The 23,432-nt window shown below is 40.9% G+C and overlaps 3 protein-coding genes across 4 annotated transcripts; 1 reads left to right on the plus strand and 2 right to left on the minus strand.

The window, feature by feature from the left end:
• Nucleotides 1-272: 272 nt before the first annotated feature.
• spc25 (SPC25 component of NDC80 kinetochore complex) lies at nt 273-4,312 on the minus strand. Its single transcript, XM_062403370.1, has 7 exons — nt 4,199-4,312; nt 3,078-3,256; nt 2,469-2,534; nt 2,060-2,206; nt 1,834-1,959; nt 1,376-1,474; nt 273-484 (listed from the first exon to the last, which is right to left on the minus strand). The coding sequence occupies exons 2-7, from the start codon at nt 3,226-3,228 to the stop codon at nt 360-362; spliced, it is 714 nt and encodes a 237-aa protein (XP_062259354.1). The 5' UTR covers nt 3,229-3,256; nt 4,199-4,312; the 3' UTR covers nt 273-359.
• Nucleotides 4,313-5,683: 1,371 nt separating this feature from the next.
• LOC133967351 (glucose-6-phosphatase 2-like) lies at nt 5,684-7,786 on the plus strand. Of its 2 annotated transcripts, none has more exons than XM_062402760.1 (4): nt 5,684-5,930; nt 6,020-6,129; nt 6,204-6,518; nt 6,602-7,786. In XM_062402760.1, the coding sequence occupies exons 1-4, from the start codon at nt 5,713-5,715 to the stop codon at nt 7,111-7,113; spliced, it is 1,155 nt and encodes a 384-aa protein (XP_062258744.1). In that variant the 5' UTR covers nt 5,684-5,712; the 3' UTR covers nt 7,114-7,786. The 2 variants fall into 2 exon arrangements, with proteins under 2 accessions (XP_062258744.1, XP_062258745.1); XM_062402761.1 differs by having other exon boundaries at nt 6,725-7,786.
• A 237-nt stretch (nt 7,787-8,023) lies between these two features.
• On the minus strand, nt 8,024-22,539 carry LOC133967669 (bile salt export pump-like). Its single transcript, XM_062403265.1, has 28 exons — nt 22,325-22,539; nt 17,881-17,971; nt 17,789-17,801; nt 17,626-17,674; nt 16,681-16,919; nt 16,516-16,600; nt 16,285-16,418; nt 16,033-16,204; nt 15,489-15,613; nt 15,213-15,387; nt 15,003-15,116; nt 14,795-14,905; nt 14,582-14,707; nt 14,293-14,496; nt 14,032-14,202; nt 13,749-13,938; nt 12,962-13,034; nt 12,760-12,868; nt 12,481-12,651; nt 12,291-12,395; nt 11,615-11,776; nt 11,181-11,384; nt 10,843-11,084; nt 10,586-10,742; nt 10,299-10,496; nt 10,009-10,215; nt 9,595-9,741; nt 8,024-8,991 (listed from the first exon to the last, which is right to left on the minus strand). Exons 2-28 carry the CDS (start codon nt 17,927-17,929, stop codon nt 8,791-8,793), a joined length of 3,933 nt encoding a protein of 1,310 aa, XP_062259249.1. The 5' UTR covers nt 17,930-17,971; nt 22,325-22,539; the 3' UTR covers nt 8,024-8,790.
• Nucleotides 22,540-23,432: the final 893 nt, after the last annotated feature.

The following is a 23,432-nucleotide window of genomic DNA, read 5'->3' on the forward strand; positions in this document are numbered from 1 at the left end:
TGTTAGAATTTTTCATTATTTAAGCCACATGAAATGCAAGCGAAGTGAATTACTGTAAAAAAAAAAAAAATCTATGTGTTTTAATAATGGAACACAGGAAAATAAAAACATACTGAAAAAGGAGTAAATACATTTAAAATATAAATGAAAACATATCAATATGTGATTTTTCAATTATTTTCCTGGAACCTACCTGTACTTAAGATCCATAAACACAAACATTTGATAATGTGTTTTCAGGTCTGTAGATACAGATTAAAAATTGTCTTTACAAAAAGATCCTTCCTCTCCAATGGTTCCTCCTTGTTTACGTAAGTCCACAGCGCAGCAGGAACGTGTGTCCTTCCATCGTTCTGATCTCAGCAGCGTGCCTGAGAGATAAACTCCTTCCTGACATTTGCCAGGAATGCTGGTAAATTGTTGGTCTCCTGAAGTCGACGTTCCAATGCCGGCAAACACTCGAGCACTGGGTCACTAGACACAACTGCAGAAATGGAAGAGTTTGGTAAGCCTTATGGAAATCATAATGTTTAAGTATTAGTATATTTTACATTTTTATTTTTGATTAAAAGGTCTGTTTAAAAAAATATATATACCTGAATATATATATATATCTGAGCCTGATTTATGATTGGTTATGGTTTATGTCCAAGATGGACATAAAACAAATTGATGAGGGATCCTAAAATATCACTGATGTCGAAGGTCAATTTCAAGTTTAGAACTGCTCACTACAGTGTTCAGACGATCTCATATACACGTCTAATGTCAGTCTTATACTACTATAAACCTTTATGAGACACTTTGCTAAGTCATTAATACAGCACCTCCCCATCACTCACGTATTCACACACTGCTGTCACAGCCACGTGTTTCCCAAGGACACCTTGAAATACATGCTGGAGGATCAAAAATCTGACTCTCTGATGAGCTGAGACCCCGCCCTGCTTCCTGTGCTAAAGTCCCACATGTGCTGGAGTTGGGGGGTGAACTGATGCAGCAGGTTGGTTTATCAGATGAATACTGGTTTGATCCTCCCCTTGGGTTAACTTCACTTTCAATAGCCACAGAAACTGTACTGTAGCTGTTCACCGCCACTGACCAAACCCTTCGAGTTTAATGTGCAACTAAATCTGCCCCATCAGGTAACGTTAGAGATCACACACCCTAAGATGTACGGTTGACTCTCACACTGACTCAAACTGACTCAAGATGAGTGCCCTGCCAGTTTGGCCCGCATAAAACAATAGTGAAGACTGCTGCTTTAGATACATGTTTCATGTTTGCTTTGTTTGTCTTTACGTCAACAAAACTATAAACAGGCAGATTTTTTTTTTTATGATTGCATAAAGTGCGTGTCTGTCTGCAAATTTACTCTGGTAAGCTCCGTCTTCCTTAATCCCCATTGTGACGATGTAGGCGCTGTCTTGGTTTGAGGGGTTGATATTCCGGAAAACAAACTGCAGCTTTTCACCTTCACAAGGACAAAAACACACATTTGTAAATCTTGAAGTCACATTTACATGATCTTAAGACAAGATATCATTTTTGTTATGATTTTCAGGTAATCAATGGCTGCACATCAAATGACTAACTATTACGATGTAGAGTTATTTCCACACTAACAACTGTGTTTTTCTAGGGAAGTAATAAAATTAACAAAAGAAGAAAGAGTCCACAAGCTTCGGGTCAGAAGAATGGGTATGCAGGTAGAAAACCAGCTGAGTGTTACAAAACTTAAACTCACAAAAAAAAACAATAAATAATATATAAAGATACTGAATATGAAAATGAACAAGGTGATCTTTGTTCATTTAACCACGTACCACGTACCTTTAACCAATTGTGTTTTGCCAAGAATTGTCCGTATCTCCATCCCCAAATGATCCTGAAAGACTATTCTGGCTTTCTGGAGATTTTTCAGTCTGTCTTTGTTTGCTTTATTTTGAGACACTATCACTGGAAGGGAAAATAATAATAAGTTCAGGGTTGAATGCTAAAGTTATACATCTAGTTCTGTGATCTTTTTATGAATTACATTTTTTAATATACAACTTACACTCTTTTCGCTTGGCTTGTTCCCGTTTAAGTTTTTCGATTTTCTGAATGATGTCATCTTTCTGCATCTCCTTCTGCTGGATCTCAGATACGACCTCAGAAATATCACGTTGTTTCTGCTTCAATGATACAGTCTTCTGTTCAACATCTGGGGCACAAACATTGCATTAGTCGCAGAAACAACAGAGGTTTTGAATCTGTGTTATAATATTTTGTCCCAAAGCAAAAATATGGGCCTAAGATTTGTGTAAAAAGAAAAAGAAAACGTAAGATAACTGTTTTGGTGCTGGATCATTGAAACAGATGGTGATGCTGATTCAGACACATCAATTTTGTTAACATATAAATAAAGTATAACAACTGAGTGTGAGGCGAAGATCAGAGCTCCATGTTCTAATGCAGCAGCTCACCCTTTTTGAACGTCTCTATCGTCTCAAACAGCATCTCATCATCCTTGCATTTCTTTAAACATGTATCTACAACAACAACAACAACAAAAATCGATAAATAACCACGCAACAGAGCAAAAAGAAAACAACAAACTCATATATTGATATCAAATAATATTTGTTCTGGTGTTGCTCCTGTTTTGCAAAAGCCCTTCACCATTTGAAGCTATGTTTTACAGTGATAATGATTCAGATCTGATATTAATATCTATCCTGAGTGACACAATCACAAAAGTGGACAGCTTGTTCACCCCTGGCATTAGAATGGGTCCTGAATGTGTCTACAGGAACTAGATCTTTCCACTCGATCTGATATTAATACCAGGTCTGAACTAGGTAAATCTGCACTCCAGTTAGTAACTGTTAATAACTCAAGGTAGGGGTTTGAACAATCACCCAGTCGTTGCATGTTTTCATAGCATGCATATCTGTTAATATTGTGAATTGCTGTGATTGAGAAAGAAGCTTACAATTAAAAAGTTAAAAATAATTGGACGTAAACTCTAGTTGTCGCTTTACATTTGAAAGATTTAACCAAGCTCAGATACAAAATGTGAAAATAGAACATACCAAGAGCAGACTTCACAAACTGTCTGTGGGACTGACACAACTCTGTAGATGTATCCAGTATCTCCCCATATTCTTTCAGCAGATTGTTGTGGCTGTTCTCCATTGCACTGGTGAACATGACACTGGAGTTTGGATCAGTGATGGACGTCATGGTGTTCTGTTGTTGGACAATCTGAGATCTGAGAGAGAAAAACTTGGAAGATGAGCATTATTCTAACTTTACAATAAACTTTTTAAGAAAAAAAATGTATACATTGCTTGTATGATTTATACAATAAACTGTCACTTGTAACATCCCCAATATATTTATGATTTGTTCATGTTTGACATCTGGCTGCAAGAACAGATGCTTTTCGATCAACTAACTTTAAATGGTAATGTTAAGATGAGGGAACCAGGCACCTGCCATATTGATAAACAATACAAAAAGATGTGACCTAAATCAATACTCCTATCTGCTTCAATACATACACATGTAAAATAGTACGGTTGTATAAATGAATAGGCAGATAGTGACTTAAAAAATAAGTTGTTATTAGTATTAAAAACATACTACTTAACTGCGTTATTAATATTTGCATCTTCAGCTACCACTGATTTTAAAGATAAGTTAACAAACCCAGTCTGCTATCTGCAACACCCATGAGGTGAAAGATCGAAAGATCCTAAACTTTCATGACGAGTTAAATTCGGTGCGGTATCAACAATATGGTCCCTGAAAACAACATCTAATAAGACTGGTTTATAAGCTTTATCAGGTGAATGTAGCACAGAGCGACTCGCTCGTTGTTGTTAGCATCGAGTGCTAACTCGCCCCTCTGTGCGTTAACACACTGCGTTCACACTGCGGAGTGATGTTAACGTGGTTATCTATGTGCGACGTCACTGACAACATGTGAAAACAGTGCGAGTGATGACACCGACAGGCAGCGTTAGCAGGTTAGCGTTAGCCGGGTAACATTAGCAGTTAGCCGGAGATTCAACACAGTTTACCCTACTTCCGCAGCAAAAAGACAGCGACTGGTCCTTTTACAGATTCATTTTGAACAAAGCTGACTCCGTTGCACGTGGGAGTAAATGTCAGAGTCGTTATAAAGAAGTATGATGAATAGTATACTCACGTTTTCAGCTCTTTTCTCTTTACGTCCTGTTGCTGAAACAGACGTTATTTTCAAATATAGGCGGCTAGCATGAAAAGGCGTGGCTTGTTCTTCTTCGTTGTTTGTTGACTGGTGTAAGGGCAGGGACAGAGCGCCGGAAATGACGTATTCGCCACCTTTTTTTTATAACTTTGTTAAGTCATTCAGAGACAGACAAATATAAACATAGACACATCTTGAACATAAGTCCACACTTATCAAACCAAAAGTCCGACAGGGGGGATCACACGTGCCCATAACTCTCTTACTGTATATATTGTTCTATATTGTTGTTTGTACAGTGCACCAACCACACCAAGGCAATTTCCTGTATGTGCAATATACATGGCAATAAAAATAATTCTGATTCTGATTCTGATTCTGAAAATGCTAAATCAAACAACAGAAAAATAACGAAAAACTGTTTGAATAAAAATCTTGTAAAGCTTACAATACTTATAGATCTTTATAGCTTTTTTTAGTTGTTCAATCAGAGATGTAGGAGATGCATTGCTTGATATAAATGGTCAGATTTGTAAAATTTGGTTTTCTATGTTGGAAATTAGATTAATGGATGGGACATTTTGTCAAAATAATGTTCAAGTTAATAAAATAGTCCTATTGATGACTCCTCTCATCCACCATGTGTCCCAACAACCCACTTTCCACAGTAATGTGAAGTTAGGTAAAATATGATCAGTGACAATCAGAGACGCCACGTTATCCTATATTTTTCCTAAATAGAAAACTTGATTTAATTTAAGTTGTAATCTACTGATGAATGTTTCAGTTTAAACCAGGAACACCTTGAGGACCAAACAATGCAAATAAAACCTCAATGTCTTTGCTGTGACTTTACACCACCTTGTGGTGAGTTTTAGGAAGGTCAGCTAGGTTTGAACCAGCATGAAGTAAAAACTAGTAATGAATTAATAACTTTATTATTCTACAGCAGCATATAAACATTGATAATGTTGTGTATGTTAATATTTTAACAAAGTCAACTGTAGTTGTAATATGGAACAAAAAAAACAACTAATGGTGACAGAGCCAGTCAGCGTTCCCAGATGTGGATGGCAGATGGGATGTCTTTTCCAGTCCCGGTTTTATGGGAAACCCATTTTGTTGCTACGTTCTCAGAGAATAACAACATTAATGAGGCTGAAAGGTTCCACAGGGTCACACGGGGTCCTGTCTCTTTCAGTGTGTACAATGGCTAATATTTAACAATTGTAAAAGCAATGGCCTGTAAAACATCTAATGGCTCGTTTGGGTGTAAACAGTTTTTGTAACATGTCCTAAAATGCTGAGCCCTCATGACCAGGGGACACATTGTTTTATTTCCAGAGAGATGGAAGGTGTTTCCATGGTCCCGTCCAATGATTTATGACGGTGGTCTGAGATATATAAAGGTATCTGAGGTGCGATGTGGGTTCATGGTGCTTTGACTGGAGCTGAGGAATCAGCTGTTTGCAGTGGTGCACACAGAGCTTCAGATGGATTTAGTGCACGGCAGCGGCGTGCTTGTTATCCAGCACCTACAGAACAACTACAGGGAATATCACAGCTTTCTCAACTTCATGTCAACCGTGGGCGACCCTCGCAACATCTTCTCAGTTTACTTCCCCCTCTGGTTCCATCTCAGTCGTGAAGTGGGCACCAAGATGATATGGGTGGCTGTTATAGGAGACTGGCTCAATCTAATTTTCAAATGGTAAGCCGACCTTCAGGACAGACTAATGTTTTAACTTTCAGTGCATTTTATATGAATGCAATCTATAATCTGGTGCTTGTCTCTTTTAGGATTCTGTTTGGTCAGCGGCCTTACTGGTGGGTCCAAGAAACCACGTTCTACCACAACAATTCAGCCCCACGTTTGGAGCAATTTCAAATCACGTGTGAAACAGGGCCAGGTCAGCACCATGTCTGCAATGTGATGGTAATTAATCCCATTGAAAGCATTAGTGACCCTGATGTGTTTCTGCAGGTAGTCCATCTGGTCATGCCATGGGTTCATCGTGTGTGTGGTTTGTGATGATCACCTCTGTTCTCCACTTCACCAGGCCCTCCCCCAGTGCCTCATCTGTACAGAGTTTACAGAGGTGGGCAGATATATTGCAATTATTCCCTAACGTTAGTAGTTTCCTCATCACTGGTGATGTCTCAATGAGTCCTTTCAGGTTTCGTCTCCTGAGGTCTGGTCTGTGGATGACTTTCTGGATCATTCAGATGAGCGTTTGCATCTCCAGGGTTTTTATTGCGACACATTTCCCACATCAGGTTATCCTCGGCCTTTTATCGGGTGAGTTCCATCGTGCATTCACAAACAAACGCAATCTGCTGTTGTTGTTTGTGTAACGATGAACTTTTTTTTTTATTATTCAGGTGTGCTGGTTGCTGTCGTGTTTGATCATATCCCTTCAGTTTACAGCGCGAGCTTGAAAGTTTACATACAGACCAACGTTTTTCTTTTCTCCTCTGCCATTGGCTTTTATCTGCTCCTCAAAGTGATGGGCATTGATCTTCTGTGGTCTGTCACCAAAGCCAAGAAGTGGTGCGCTAACCCAGAGTGGATCCATCTGGACACCTCCCCTTTTGCTGGTCTCTTGAGAAACCTGGGAGCCTTGTTTGGCCTGGGCCTGGCCGTCAACTCTGAGATGTTCCTCCAGAGCTGCAAGGGGAAGAACGGCAACAAAACCAGATTCAAACTCATGTGTGTGGCCGCAACTCTCACATGTCTGCAGCTCTTTGACTTGATGAAAATGCCCACTCACACTGAGGTTCTGTTTTACACACTGTCGTTCTGTAAGAGTGCATCAGTACCTCTCGCTGTGGTGGCTGTTATTCCTTACTGTGTTCATTTGCTGATTGGAGATGAGGACAGGAAACTGTCTTAGATTATCAACGAGTTTGAAGGATTTCTCACAACCCTTTTTAAACAGCTTTACAAGACATGGGCATTGGATAAACTGACACCACTTGTCAGACTCCTAGTCCAGTAACTGCACACAAGAGCTGAAACTGCAATATATCTTGAAATAAGTTACTTAACAGGGTTATAGTAGCAAATAGAATGTCTGATATGATGAAATATTGGTCCTTATTAAGATACATTTATCTGTCCCAAACACATGCACAGACATGCACAGGCACACATGCAGGTAGGAAAATTTAGCCTCTGCTTTTAACTCATCTGGTGAAGGACACACAGAGCAGCGAGCAGCCATGTAGGGCACAAGGGGAGCAGATGTTGGGGGAGTAAGGTGCCTTGCACAGGGGCACTAGTCAGGGTAAGGAGAATCCTCTTGGATTTTTGGACAGATCAATCCAGGTTTGTCTTTTTGTTGTTTCTCCGTGGAGTCGAACCAGAGACGAACCAGAGACCTTTTCTGCCCATAGTCCAAGTTTCTGCCACTAGTCCACCGCCTCTCATTGAGACATGCCCTGAACATAGCAAATTATAAAGGTGTAGTTTGAGTTGCCTGTTGTGTCAGTGTTTATGTGAAGCATCAATGATATTATATGATTGTTGTAAATAAAACTGTTTGTTTTTTCATTAAAGAGCTCTATTGGAAAGTCATTTTGCATTATTTTGTATTCAAGAGTATATTTTCTTCTAAATAAACACAGGGTTTTCGTATCAGTGTCTAAAGAACATTGAACATGAACACAATCAATGGCCCAACTCAGGTTGTAATTATATGTCAACTTTAAAACATATTTAAATATCTTCATCAGAAGTGTGTCTTAAAAATGTTTGCCTTAGTTCAGTATATCAATGACAAAACACGAACATGTTAGGAAAAATGAGACTCTGCTTTATTTTTATTTTATGTCAGATATCAGGTTTATAAAACATTGAGATTGTGCTGCACCGTGACTTCAACTCAACAACATGTCCGAAATGTACCTTTCTCTAACATTGATGTATGTGCTCTATCTCTCTCTCTATCTATCTATCTATCTATCTATCTATCTATCTATCTATCTATCTATCTATCTATCTATCTATCTATCTATCTATCTATCTATCTATCTATCTATCTATCTATCTATCTATCTATCTATATGTGTGTATGTATGTCCTGTTCTGTGTTAATATCGCTTAGTTTCTTCGAGCAATTTCAAATCAATAGATCAATTATGTTTTATTCTGCCTCACTGTGTTTGTACATTGCACAAGCAATACATTTATATACATTGAACAATTATATTGTGACAGTTATTGATATTGTTTTATTGCCCAGCTCTGTATGTGACACTTCTCAATAAGCCATCCTTAACGAGGAGAAAGAGGGTTATCAGAGGTGACAACAGGGAGAAGCTGTAAATATTTCATTTTTTTTTTTTTTATTTTACATATTTTATTTAAATGCTTCCATTTCCATACTTGCATTGTAACAAACATTCTTTCCACCTGGGATCAAAAAAGTAGTTCTGATTCTGAGTCAGTGCACCGAAGACTTTTTCAGTGTGACACCTCAACATGACAGGCCAATAATTAAAAGTACTCTAAGGCCTTTTCAAACACATATATTTAAAAATCAATGCTCATCAAACGTGGCTCAAGGGGCCTAGCTGATAGGAGTGCCGGTTGTGACCAGTTTATGATAGGCGCCCCTCCTGGCCATGAGTTCATCATGTGTGCCGAGCTCTATGACGACTCCTTGTGACATCACTGCGATGGCGTCAGCACACTGGATGGTAGAGAGCTTGTGAGCGATGATGATGCAGGTTCGTCCTTTTCTCGCCTCATCCAGAGCAGACTGGACAATCTGCAGGAAAAACAAATCTTTCTTATTAACAGTCCCACTTCCAGGAAGACCTCTTGGTGTCTTGTGTAAATAAAGAGAGGATGTATTTGATTAAAATACATTTTAAGAGATTGTCTAACTTTTAAAAACAAACTTAAGGCATATAACAAACCAAAGGCATCACCATATGAAATCATTCCCCTTACGTGTCATGTGATTTAGTTTACATGCATGTCTGTCGCTTTGTATTGTATGTTATGTATTATACTCTTTAATTTTCATAATGTGTTTAATCTCAGACGTAGCATTTTAATCCTGAGTTTGTTTTACACTTAGTTTGGATGATATGTACAAGCCATATGGATTATCCATAGCTGTCTATAATTATATATATGATAGATAGTTGTGTTTTATTTCAGGTCACTTTGTTTAAACTGGCTGCAGGGACGTCAGAGGAAAATTTGATTTTAGATTTATTATGGAATTACAGAGATTAAACATTTCTTTATTCTTCATTAATAGTATTTTTATTTAGAACTGTCCTGATCAAATAAATATACAAATAAATACACGATTAAACCTGGCGTGTGTTATGTTGTTTGATAGCGTTAAGAAATGTGTCACCTTTTCGCTCTCTGTGTCCAGTGCAGAGGTCGCCTCATCCAAGAGCAGGATCTTGGGCTTCCTGACAATGGCCCGGGCGATGGCAATTCGCTGTTTTTCTCCTCTTGCCAGTTGGGAGCCCTGAGTACCAACCTGAGTTTCGTATTTCTACATGTTGATAAACAGAATGGGTGAAGTGGAGAAAGGCAAAGGTCATGAGGTCAGCAATTGTGATGTTTAGAAAGCTTTTTATTGTGGAGGTAAATCTGGACCTGACATGTGATAAAGTCACTGAGACACCTGTATAAACATGAGTTTTGAGGTATTCAACTGACATTTGACCGTCTCAACACTAAATCTATTCAGTAGCTGTTCTGTAGCTTGGATCATATCCGATAATGGTAAAGTGGGAGTAATTAATGTATTTGCACTTACATTGGGTAATGTCATTACAAAGTCATGAAGGAAGGCTTTCTTAGCAGCTTCTACAATCTCCTCCATGCTGACGATGCGCGTGTTATCTCCATACTGTATATTCTCTGCTATACTGCAGTCAAACAGTACCGGCTCCTGGGACACCATGCCAATCTGAGCTCTTATGAACGGCACATTGACTCTATGTGAAAGACGACCGTCAATCCTCTGAAAATAAAAAGATGACATCAACAATAGCTTTGAAATAGACAACACTCATTTTGTGCTGAGGTCTAAATCCGTATACTCACCACTTGTCCCTCATCTGGGTCATAAAACCTCTCCAATAGTTGAATACTGGTGCTTTTACCGCAGCCGCTGCACCCGACAAAAGCCAAAGTCTGACCAGGCTTCACCGACACAACCAGCCCTTTCAAAACCTGGATATCTGGCCGTGTTGGATAAGTGAACTTGCAGTCGAGGAACTCAATTTCACCTCTGAAGTTGTCCTAAAGATAGATAACAAGGCATCATCATTTCAGAGTAACAGCATGATCAAATTAATCATTATTCCATCTTATTTAGTAAATTCACGAACCCATTTCTCTCCGTTCTTGGGACTCAAGCTGATTTTTGGAACTCTGTCCAAAATTTTGAAAAACTGAGCTGCAGCGATTTTGGCTTTGGTATAATCTGGAGCATAGGTGGCACATCTGCCAAATGCCTGCGCACTGATAATTATTGATGAAATCACTCTGAAGGAACAACATATGCTCGGTTATCATGCCACAAAACAGAAAATGAATATCAATATAGACGCCGAAACATATCTGATTAATGTGAAGTTTTACTAACCTGAAAACTGTCTCAGTGGATAAACCCTCAGAGACAACCAGATAGCCCCCATATCTAAAGGAAGCAGCATTCGACAGGAAGATGACACACTCAGAAAATCCATAACAGAGGCCATAGATTTGGCCACTCTTTATGGCAGATTTAAATGGAGGCTCCAATGCCTTCTCATATGATTCCACAAACAAGCTCTCTTTGGCCAAGCCTGCAATGGTCCTGATGTTGTTAAGAGCTTCACTGGACACCTGAATGCAAATATTACATGATTTTTACAGTGAAATGAATAAATATAAATGGGTCTAAGTGGAAAATGTTCACATCATACTGAAGGAGGAGCCTACCTGCCCTGCTGCTTCCATGGACTTCATATCTTGATTTGCAAAACCCGTCAGAAGTTTGGCTTGCAATGCTCCAGACAGCCCAATAAAAGGCAGGAAGCACAGGATTACCAGAGCTAACTTCCAACTGAAGTAAAAAGCAATGATAATAGATGCTCCCATGCTAGTCAATGAGTAAATGACCATGCCAATCTGAGGACCCGCTGCCTGCAAAAATCAAACCAACCATATGTGAAACAGACATTATCAAAATTGAAGCTATCCAGCAGAGTTTCAAGAGCAGGACCACACCTCAACCTCCTTCCCCAAAACCCAGCAAGGACATCATTGCTCATAATCATTGGACTCAACTTACCGATGGTGTGGTCTTTGCTGCTGAACCACTGTTTTATAAATAACGTGAAATAGAGGTACAGGATTAAACAAATGCCACTTACTCCCTGGACCATGGATGCATCAGTGGCTAGTCTGGTTGTCAGAGTTCCTGGGTTATTTCTAGGGTCATCAAACCAGCCGATCTCTTGTCTCAACATGGTCTGGAAGGCCACTTTCCTCAAACGACGGGTCAACAGCTCTCCGGACTTGGAGAAAGCATATGTCTGGAACAGTAAAGCAAAACTTTAACTGAGCAACCGTGCTCTCTGCAGCAGCATGTAACAGTTAACTTCAGTTATGCTCCTGTCCTAAAACAAACCGGAGCTCTGACTGTGCAGTCCCACTCACTAAACTGAAACAAAACTGATATTCCTCAAGATCCCAGGCTTCTAGAGCCAGAAGAGCTACCGCTGTAACAACAATAATTTTGATATTTTAATAGATACCTTGCTGAACATTGGAGATAAACACAGTTTTTTAATGATTTCTAAGTCTTTTAAACTGATATACAGATTAGCGTTACTCTTTAACTTCCTTGATCAGATTCTGGTCATTTCAGCTGCAGCCAACTGCCAGTTACCCACTTAGTAAGGGGCCCCATTATCCCCATTGCAAGTCAGTGAACTCACTAACTTTGAAGCTGCGGTTTTAAGGTAAAAAAATTAAGTACATCTGTCACATAAATCCCAGTTGGATGAATCCCACTGAATCTCCCTGTTAGAAAATGATGATGCAAACCTGTGTAAAGTGTGAAAGGAAACTAGCCACAGCGATAATGAAAAACAGAACACATATCCCGGTGATTATTTGGCTCTGTTTATTCGGGTCGGGAATGGAAAAAGTCTGGAAGACAAAGATCATGGGAATCAATAAAAAGTTAGTAAAAAGTGAGTATAAATCGATTGTAATACTCAGGAGCATTCCTTACACCGATAATTTCGCTTAACAAGATAGCGTAGATTGGGAGGACGGAGCCATTGACAAGAGCTCCCAGCGAGCCCAACAGCAGGTAGGGCCATTCTGGTTGGTTGTACTTAAGGACACGCGCAACTGGGGCAGGCTCCACTTTTTCATCGTCATCATCCTCATTCTCATCTCTCTGTTTAAAAAATCATTGATTGAATTTAATCCCCACAGGATAATTTACAATAAAAGTCAAATATTACATGCAAAAAACGGTGTAATATAATAAAAATAAAGAAAGTACATATTCTGTTTCAATCTCCATGCTGGGAAATATCCTGAGGCTGCCTAATACAGCATCAGGGATATCATGGCTTGACAGAGTGCTGTGAGACCGTAGACGAACAGAATTCCTAAAAGAATAATTTCAGAACATTAAATTATTATAATGTTGGCATCATGATCCTTTTTCACATTTACATGTTTTTTTATTGCTGGATTTATACCTTTTATTGGACCTGCAGCTGCCACTCCTCATTTTCACATCAACTTCCTCTCTCTGAGCAGGACTGACTTCATCTGGGGGGGAAATCAGTAGGGCGTTAATAACATTTCTGAAGCATCCTTCCTGTGTGTCGTAAGGGGATTACCATGTGACTCCTGCTGTGCGCTTTGAAATGAGCTGTTTCAACAAACCATGGGACTGTAAGGAAATTGTGGATAATGGGCGACAAATACTGAGGGGGCGGGCTACAGTAGTTTAATTTCCAACATACGCTGTTTACAGACATGCACTGATGTCCGAACATTTTAGGTGCTGTATGAGAGAACGCAAATGTCTGAGTTTCATTTTCAGAATTTTTTTCAGCTAGCCCCCTGGGAAGATGTTGAAATATATAGAAGTAGTTCGCCTCTTGATCCAGCAGAGGGCACTCACTATTAGCTGGACCTATTGCGTGCCCTCTTGATCAGTAAAGGAAGTCATCGATGTCACGTTTAAAATGTAGGACTACAACAAGCAAAGCTAATTAGCATATATTCCACTAGTTTCATGTCAAATTTGTATGAACTTAATTTTTAACATGGCAAATAAATCCTTTAACAGGAGCTTTAGGAGCATGGATCTTTCATGTTCAAACTTTTGAGAAATTTCTTTGATCCAGCGCCCATCAAATTCCATCTATTCAATACATAATTCTAAACACATGCCAAACAATGCAGGCCATAACATTATTTTCTGAGGCAGGTTTTCTTGGTGTGAAAGTAGCCTGAGGTTGGGAAATGCAAGCCTACCATTCGTTTGGCTGGATGTGCCTTGGGTCTGCAGGGTGACCAGGGTGAAGTAAACACCTTTCTTTTCCAGCAGCTCACTGTGCGTTCCTCTCTCCACTACATGCCCGTGCTCAAAGCCAACGATGACTTCTACATTTTTAATCGTCGAAAGACGGTGGGCTACAGAAATTGTTGTTCTGCCCATGCGCACCTGCAAATATTCCAGTTTTTAGTTTTATTCCACAAAACACAATGAGGTAATGAAGTGTGTTGTGTCATGTAGTGTAGTGACAGAGTGCCTCACCTTATCAAGTGCTTCCTGGACAACAGCTTCACTCTCATTGTCTAGAGCGGACGTGGCCATGTCCAGCAGAAGGATCTTAGGGTTTCGGATCAAAGCTCGAGCTAAAGCGATCCTCTGTTTCTGGCCTCCACTCATCTGGCCTCCACCGTCACCCACAAAAGTGTCAAATCTCTGTAGAATATTAATTAAGGCCTTTGTGGTTAGTAATTGTTTCATGGTGTGCATTAAGACAGGTTCAGAATGTGGGTTATCGAAACATACCTGGGGCAGCGCCATTATAAAATTATAGGCATTGGCCTCTTTTGTTGCATGGATGATGTCTTCCATGGTGGCTCCTGGTTTACCAAAGCGGATATTTTCAGCTATGGTTGTAGCAAACAGCACCGGCTCCTGCTCTACAATACCAATGAGGGAGCGGACCCACTTGATGTTTAAAGTGCGGATGTCGTGACCGTCCAACGTCACCTGAGAATGCAAATTTCAGATGAGATGCTACACTGGAGGCTTCAATCTTCCCAATGATGTCACGTGTCATCAGTCAGATCATTACCATTCCTTCATCTGGGTCATAAAACCTCTGGATGAGCTGGATTGCCGTGCTCTTTCCAGATCCACTCGGCCCAACAAAAGCTGTGGTTTCTCCTTCTTTGACCTGCATGCTCAGATTATTTAAAATCTGTAACAAATTGGTGGTTTTTGTCGATGAGTTTAGTCTTGAGAAGTGAGATGTGGATAGTCAGATCTGCTCAGCAAAGAAAATCACCTTGGCTTCGGGCCGGGACGGGTAGAAGAAAGTAACATTGTGGAACTCGATGTCACCTTTCACTTTGTCTAATATGTGACCCTCATCGGAGAAACAATCAATTTTTGGTTCCTGTGAACACAACAGCAGAAGAACCTTTCTCTTAAAATGTGATCTTTCCAATCTGGATTGTATCTGTAATCAAGTCTTTAACATCATCATGATTTACCCTCTCAATTGTATCGAAGATGCTCTTTGCCGCTGCTCGACCAGAAGCAAAGGCTTCCAGGCAAGGTGATGCCTGACCCAGGTTTAAAGCTCCCATAAGCACTGCAAAAAATACCTGCAAATAAACAGCAGGTAATGGTGAAACAACTGCCCCTGTTTCTGAAAGGCCAAAATTGGAAAAAGTATCCGATGCTGCAGTGAATTTACATACCTGGATAAGGCTACCAGGGGTCATCTCCTTGGTCACGATGACCAATTGGGATCCATACCAAAAGGCCAGAGCGTAAGTGAGGAAAATTATGCACCACAAGTATCCCCGAAACAGTCCCAGGATCATGCCCTTTCTCAAACCCAATCTCTGAGCTTCCACAAGGTTTCTGTCGTACCTGTCCAGAATTTTCACTTCATTTTGAATGCAGAAGCATTTTTTCCATCATCACATGCAAAACAGGAAAACCTTTTGAGTTGTTAGAAAATGACAAAGTACCTCTCTGCTTCTTTTTCTTCACCACCAAAGGCTGCTACTGTTCTGATGGAGGACAGGGCCTCATTAGCCACTCCCCCTGCTTTTGCGTAGGCCTTCAGCCCTTTTTCGGTCAGCTGGGTCAGAGCCTTCAAGACGAAATAACCAGAAGACACAAAACATTAAAAACATATCACTTCTTTGTTTAATCACAATGTCCGTGCATCCATCAATTATGTATACTGCTTATCCTTTGAGGGAGCTGGAGGAAAAACCTGGAGAGCGAACCACAGGGGACAAAATACCACTCACAACCCCATTCACACCTCTTATTTCTATTGAGAGTCACTGATAAACCTAAACCCAACCAAACCTTACTTGTCTTTGGGCTGCGGGAAGAAACTGGAGTAATAGGAAGAAAACCCACAGGGACAGAGGGAGAACATGCAAACTCCACACAGAAAGACAGTGGCAGAACCGGGTTTGAAACCTTCCTACTGTGACAAGCACCGCACCACAGGACTGCCCCTGTTTAAACACAATGTGTTTTTCCCAACTGGACCCCTACCATAGCCAAGAGTCCGGCACCGAGACAAATCAATGGGCTCGCAGCTAGGACCACCAAAGTCAGCTTCCAGCCCCCAATGAATCCAACCATGATGCCAGACAGAAACGTGGAAATCCTCTGAATGAAGATCGACACCTGGTCAGCCATGGCAGTGTTGATCTTGTACATGTCACTGTAAAGAAACAGAAGACAACAGAGGCTATGGAAAGCGTTCTCACAGCCGTGCATTGATATCAGGGACCCCAGACTCACTCAGTGATACTACTGTTCAGTTCGCCAGCAGAGGTGCAGTCGAACCATCCAATCTCCATTTGCATGACTTTTCGGAAATAAGTCTTTCGGATTCTGTCAGTCTGACTCGCGGCTGCGGACACCCACAACGTAATCTGCACCGTGCCGCAAAATGATTTCCATTAGAAGAGGAAACGTGCCACACTATAGTAAGGCAAAATGGGGGGAATAAATTAAAGGAGAAATACTTACTTGCAAATAAGTAGAAATCATAGCTACCATTCCAAGTCCAAGATAGTAATATGCAAGTATGGTAATCTCTGCTTCAATATCCGTCCTGTGAAATCAATAAAGCAGTTAACAACTGCTCCTGCACACTTTAACAACATTCATATCAGCAATAAACTCATGACTCACCCACAGAAAGTGGTGGTTTCAGCTTTTTCATAAACTGAGCCATTGATCCAATAAATGGTGCTGTTTTCGCACATCTTGTTTGGATCTTTGAGCTCTTGGACCACAAGTTCATGATTCACAAACGAGTCCGTCATAACACCGTACACTAGGAGCATGAGAGATGGCGCCGTGCCATGTACGAAGGCACAGAAACTCCCCACCACCATCATAGCGATTTCTTTCGTGTTGGCGAACTGGAACTGCAAGAAAAAAATCAAATGAAGACAAACTGTATGCTGGATATATATTTTAAGATTGTAGAAATAGAAGGACTCAGTTATTAACTAACTAATTAATGCATTTCCCTGCTGATGATAAAGAATTTGCCAAGAACTGCTGAAAAAAAAGTTGAAATCTGACTTAAATTTGCAAAAAAGACATTTTAAGATGTAATACAGTTGCAGGTTGCAGTTAGTACCAACACTGTACAATTTGATTTTACTTTTAAAAAATCGAAGAAAACGAAGCAGAAAACTTGTTTATTGGTTTTAAGCTAGGTTTATTATAAATCTAGTTGTTGTTGTATGCTATTTACATATTTCAAGTCCATCAAACTCAAAATGGCAAGCCCAATGAACTTGTTACCCGACTTCACTGGATAGTTTGGTCTACTCTGTCTAAAAAATGAATTATCATTCAGACAAGGGAATACACCTGAGTGTGGCTTAGGTGACCCAAAAATTTGTAGGGTTTTCTCCACCATGCACATAGCTTCACACAGTACTAAAATCATTAACATAACTACATCACAAAATAACTCAAAAGCATACTGGAATGTACCAAGTCACATAAATAATGTCTTAGAATACAGCTTAGAACAATTTGGTATAATTTGGTAAATGAAGATTGGGATCATGGTTCTGTGAATGTCAAATTAGTGCTCACACCCAAATTTGAATAACTTACCAGCTGAAAGAATCCAACGCTCAGTGCTTTTTCTTTTTTTGTCTCATCTCTGTCAAACATGTAAATTACAAAGGGAATAAATAACATGACAACAGCAAATCTATTGTGGTCTGAAACGTTGTATATTTTATGTATATGTCAGGTCCGCCCAACAAAAACTTACCCATTTTGATCGGCTGAGGAAGAAGGGAAACAATATTTAGAATTGTACGTAATTAGTTAATCAGTTTTGCACAATGAATGAAGCTCACTCACCTCCTTTATCGACACCTGGTATCGGTGTAAGTTTGAATGCTTCCTTCATGTTAACCTTCCTGATTCAGGCAAGTGTGTGCTTACTTGGCAACTGTAGAAAAGATTCAATATTTTTATTTGGAAGTTTAATCGTTCGCCATGCAGATTAGTGGGATGCATTTTTTCAACTGTGTATTAAAACTTCTGTATCCTGTGCAGATCTCGGAAGAGATGCTGCAATCCCCTGCTGCCGAGCATTCTACTCGCGAATGTTCAATCCCTGGACAATAAAATGGACGAACTACACGCATGGATAAATTCAAGCGGGACATCGCGAACTGCTGTGTGCTGGCATTCACGGAGACCTGGCTGGATCCTATGGTGCCTGACTCCGCCGTCACCCCGGCCATTTTTTCCATCTACCGGCGGGACAGAACCTCAGAGTCAGGTAAGAGCAGAGGGTGAGGGGTGTGCTTGATGGTTTACTCTCGCTGGGGCTCAGATGTTGTTGCGTTGTCTACACGCTGCTCACCAGACCTGGAGCTGCTATCGATAAAAGTGTGCCCTTTTAACCTTCCCCGTGAATTCAGCTCCGTTATAATCACAGCTGTTTACATTCCAACGCAGGCAGACAAAACATGCGAGTTAGACGATCTGTACAGAGTTATTAATGGACTTGAGGATGCACATCCTGATGCATTCTCTATTGTTGTTGGTGACTTCAATAGGGCTAATAAGAGGAATATCATCAGCATATTAACTTTCCCGATCGGGGTGACGAGACTCTTGACCATCGTTACTCGCAAATACGGAACACCTACAAACCCATCCCACGCCCCGCTTTTGGGAAGTTGGATCCCGCTTCCATTATGCTCATCCCAACCTACAGACAACAGCTAAAACAGGAAAAAACATTTTTTCGGGGAGTTCAACGCTGGAGTGCTGAAGCCATTAGCACTCTCCAGGACTGCTTTGAAACAACAGATTGGCAGATGTTCTGTGTTGCAGCTGATGGGGACATTAACGAATACACAGACACTGTCTCTTCATATATCTCCAAATGCATAGATGACGTCGTCCCTAGGGTCAGTGTCAGGACTTTCCCAAACCAAAAGCCAAAATGTCCGTGCTGAGCTCAGAGCACGGTCCTCTGCCTATAACTCTGGTGACCCGGAGGCTTTGAGGAAGTCCAGATGTGACCTGCGGAGGGCCATCAGAGATGGAAAAAGAGACTTGAATACAACTACCTCAGCTCTGACCCCCGACGCTTGTGGGGTGGCCTGCGACTCATCACTGGCTATAAAGGGAGAAATAGCAGTGATGATCAGCATGCCGCCTCCCTACCTCAACACATTCTACACACGGTTTGAGGCAACCAACACCCTTCCATCCGCGAGACTGGCCGAGGACCGAGACGACCGCACTCTGTCCCTGACCGTGGCTGACGTGAGGCGAGAGCTTCAGAGAGTGAAGCCTCGAAAGTCATCTTGGCCCGATGGAGTTCCAGGCCACGTCCTCAGGGGGTGCGCTGACCAGCTAGCGGAGGTCTTCACCTCCATATTCAACCTCTCCCTACATCTCTTATCAGTCCCCAACTACTTCAAGCAGGCCACCATCATCCTCATACCTGGGTGCTTCATGCCTCGAGCGGCTGTTCAAAACCCACATCTGCTCTACCCTTCCGAAAACCCTTGACCCCTTCCAATTTGCATACCGCCCTAACCGATCCACGGACGATGCCGTCGCCCTGACAACACACACCACCCTCTTCCTCCTGGAAAAGGCCAACACATATTTGAGGATGCTGTTCGTGGACTACAGCTCCCAGTTCAACACAATTATGCCTGCCAAGCTCGTCCCCAAGCTCAGAAGCCTGGGTCTTAAAACCCCCCTGTGCAAATGGATCTTGGACTTCCTGACGAGCAGACCCCAGGTGGTGAGAATGGGTAACCAAACCTCCTCCTCACTGACCCTAAGTACAGGAGGCCCTCAGGGCTGCATACTCAGCCCCCTCCTGTACTCCCTGTACACGCAGGACTGTGGCAACACACAGTTCTAACATCATCCTGAAATATGCAGCGGCACTACCATCCTGGGTCTCATCTCTAGCAACGATGAGACCGCCTATAGAGATGAGGTTAGAGGCTTGGAAACATAGTGCCAAGAGAACAACCTGTCTCTTAAAGTCTGCAAGACCAGAAGATGATCGTGGACTTCAAGAAGATGCAGAGGGCGTCTCGGTCCGATACACATTGATGGAGCTGTATTAGAGAGAGTCTCCGAGTTCAAGTTCCTCGGTGTGTTCATCACAGATGACCTTACCTGGTCCAAACAAGCAGACTCTGTTGTCAAAACTGCACAAAAGCGCCTATACTTCCTGAGGAGACTCAAGAAGTTTGGCATGGCTGCAAAAACTTTAACAAACTTTTACAGGTGCACCATTGAGAGCATCCTCCCAGGCTGCACTCCTGCCTGGTATGGTAGCTGCTCCGCTGTTGATTGCAAGGCCCTGCAGAGGGTGGTGAAGACAGCGGAGCGCGTCATCGGCTGCCATCTCCCTTCCGTGCAAGGCATCTACAACACAAGATGCCTCAGAAAAGCACGGAAGATCATCAAGGATCACAGCGACCCAGGCTGTGGTATTCTCACACTGCTGCCGTCTGGCAGTCGTTTCCGGCGCATCCGAGCACGGACTACCAGACTCAAAAACAGCTTCTTCCCCCAGGCCGTAAGGCTTCTGAACAATCAACACTGACCCTCTGAACAGTCACCATGTACATTCTGCTCCCCCACTCATACAAGTACACTTACTTCACATATATTATTCATATTAACTAATTTAATATTCCCCACTCCTTCACCCTGTAAACTGCTGCTTCATTTGACTATGTTATATGTTACGATGTTATATGTTATATAGTATGTTATTTTTCTATTTTGTAAAGTCGTCTACTGTCTAGATGTTGCCTGCCATGTCACAAGAATTTCAATGCTCAATGACGCTGTCATTGGTACATGTGACAATAAGCTTTGATTTGATTTGATTTGATTTGTATCAAAGATTGAATTACAATTTGAGCCACAAAAGTTAGTTTTCAATTTGTAAATGATTCGATAGTTATTGTTAGTACACTAATACACTAAGTATATCACAAAATATTGTTAGTAGTATAAGTATTATGCATAAATAACGAATCAATACAAATGATGGAGGATTTTGACATTTTCGATCAAGCAGCATGAACATTCAAGTCAATTATTATGATTTTTTGTATAGCGCATAACCAAATCAAACTCTGGTGGATGGTAACACCATGCTCACAACTTTATTCATTATAATAGTTTTCATGAAACTTGTTTTAACTTGAGGAATAAATAATAACCAAAGTATTTGCATGCACGCTCCCCTCATGTTGGTTTTAACATTTGTCTTTTGTGACGTTAACCCTTTTTTTTACTTTTTATACTGGAAAACCTACATCTGCCGTCCTGACTGTGGATGAGTGATGACAAGTCAATTTTTCCTTCTTTAAATCCCAATTCTAAGTATCATGCCAGGCTACCCTGAGCCCAATGGGAGGGAATCTCACAGAGCAGTCACCCTTTACCACGCTGTGTTTTTGACTCGAGCCCCCTCCTTCCTGTTGCATTACCAATCCCCTGTGTTGTAATAATATCATGGCTGTAAAGAAGGAGCAAATTCCCTAATCCAGGCCATCTACTAACTGTTCTTGTGGGCATTGCCCCCCCCCCCCCCAAAACATCTACTAAGTTACTAAAATTAATTTGTTTCCATTTTTCACCTTTAGAAAGCCACATATGTTCTAAAACTTAACTGCATCGACAACTGTAGAGGTATGCAAATAAGCAAATATTTGAAGGAAAAAGACAAAAAATATATAGCAAATTAACACAATAAAGCCACCAGCAGAGTTTTTCTCTTCCTAGCTCCTTTAAGATGTCAATTTTTTCACAATGGCAGGTAATGCACTTCATCACAGATCATGAAAAAACCTTAATTTTCATCTACGTAAATGTATTCCATCTAAACTCAACTAGTATCCCAAAGGTGGAATTTGAATATCTGATGTAAGCCTCAAGTGAGACCTCAATCATATTTGTTCATTAAGATGTGTTAGTTAAAAAAGGTTCATTAAGAGATTTTATTGACTACGAATGACAGGTTGGGACATATAATCCACCACAGTTTAATTTGAATGTGAACCTTTACATAACGGATAAAGGACTTTTACTTTTGCTTTGACTGCGTGCTGAAAAAATATTCTTTACATACAAACTACAAAAGCAACTGACAAACATTCAGGGGTGAAACAAAACCTCCATTGCGGAGGTAATAAGCAGCTGCTCTATCACTCTTTCTGGAGAGGCTCCCCATATTTGTGTCCTGCTCCAGTCTTTTCAACGATTTGTAAATCATCTCACAGACTTACAGTGAATAACGCACCTTTGATTGAGCTCATCGCTGCAGATCTCCAAAGTAAATCCTTATATCGCTGTCGCTGCTAGGCCAAAACACCAATTGCACGAGCTGCCGGTTGTGTCCTCTCTGCTGCAGAAAATGGTTCTGAGTGTTAGGCTGATCATCTGCATGTTAACTGTCTTCGAAGAACTTGTTCTGACACATCCTGTGAGTAACTGTGATATCCTCAGGGCAGACAAAAAGTCTGCGATCTTCGGACAAACAACTAAAACGTATATCTTGTTCCTATAGGTCCCGAGGGCCACATACAGAGCCAAATACGAAGGACTGGGCCACTCACGCAGCCATGACCCCCCTGTTGAGTTTGGCACCACCTGGCACTGAGAAGTGCAATACAGTGGGCCATAGTCCATTATATTACATTACATTACATTTCATTTAGCTGTCGCTTTTATCCAAAGCGACTTACAATAAAGGCCGGCGCATGGTTCTGCAACTGCGGCTGCAGCTTTTCACACAGTTGTGTCAATGGACTCGTTTTAATTTAAGGTTCTCCAAGGGCTGCAAGAATCCATTTGATTACAGTTAAAAGGGATTAGAGTTTCAAATTGTACATTCTCAAGAATCAAGAAAGTACAATTTCTTCAAAAATAAAGCAAAACAGAGTGCTATAAGTAAGTGCCATTTCAGTGCTACTAAATTGTAATTTTTGTAACAAATGGATGGCGGTCCGCAGATGGCCAGCAGGCTGTAGCTTGGACACCCCTGCTATAGGTGAATGTTTCAATGACGAATGTTTGCATTTTGTTGACTTTTGTGTCTTTTCAAACTCTCTCAATACCCTGGATGTTAGAGCTATTATAAAAAAAATTGACATTGTGTTACCTTCGCCAAAAGGGTTATTTCTTCACTCCTCTCTGTTGCTTTGTGTGTAAGCAAGATTAAACAAAAAACTAACTGACAGATTATGAGAAAAGATTAGGTATGGGTCAGGGAAGAGCCGAGGGGTGGATCCAGGATTGGAATTGTTTTTCAATTTCTTTAACAATGTGGGATTCATTTAAACATATTTGTGGATTTTTCAGAAAATCTAGAGCTAGGGAATTTAAATGTGGTCTCTTGGGGTAAATGT

This window comes from Platichthys flesus, chromosome 13 (genome assembly GCF_949316205.1).
Source record: "Platichthys flesus chromosome 13, fPlaFle2.1, whole genome shotgun sequence".
In the NCBI taxonomy this organism is placed as follows: Eukaryota; Metazoa; Chordata; class Actinopteri; order Pleuronectiformes; family Pleuronectidae; genus Platichthys; species Platichthys flesus.

Coding starts and splice junctions, on each gene's coding strand:
- spc25 (XM_062403370.1), bottom strand. CDS start 3,228: ATGACGTCCATCACTGATCCAAACTCCAGTGTCATGTTCACCAGTGCA. Junction 2,535..3,077: donor GTTTGTGAAGTCTGCTCTTG/GTATGTTCTATT, acceptor TTGTTGTTGTAG/ATACATGTTTAAAGAAATGC. Junction 1,475..1,833: donor CAAAACACAATTGGTTAAAG/GTACGTGGTACG, acceptor GTCCTTGTGAAG/GTGAAAAGCTGCAGTTTGTT.
- LOC133967669 (XM_062403265.1), bottom strand. CDS start 17,929: ATGAAGGAAGCATTCAAACTTACACCGATACCAGGTGTCGATAAAGGA. Junction 14,203..14,292: donor TTATAATGGCGCTGCCCCAG/GTATGTTTCGAT, acceptor AATATTCTACAG/AGATTTGACACTTTTGTGGG. Junction 13,035..13,748: donor CACATCCAGCCAAACGAATG/GTAGGCTTGCAT, acceptor TTTCCCCCCCAG/ATGAAGTCAGTCCTGCTCAG.
- LOC133967351 (XM_062402760.1), top strand. CDS start 5,713: ATGGATTTAGTGCACGGCAGCGGCGTGCTTGTTATCCAGCACCTACAG. Junction 5,931..6,019: donor CTCAATCTAATTTTCAAATG/GTAAGCCGACCT, acceptor TGTCTCTTTTAG/GATTCTGTTTGGTCAGCGGC. Junction 6,519..6,601: donor TATCCTCGGCCTTTTATCGG/GTGAGTTCCATC, acceptor TTTATTATTCAG/GTGTGCTGGTTGCTGTCGTG.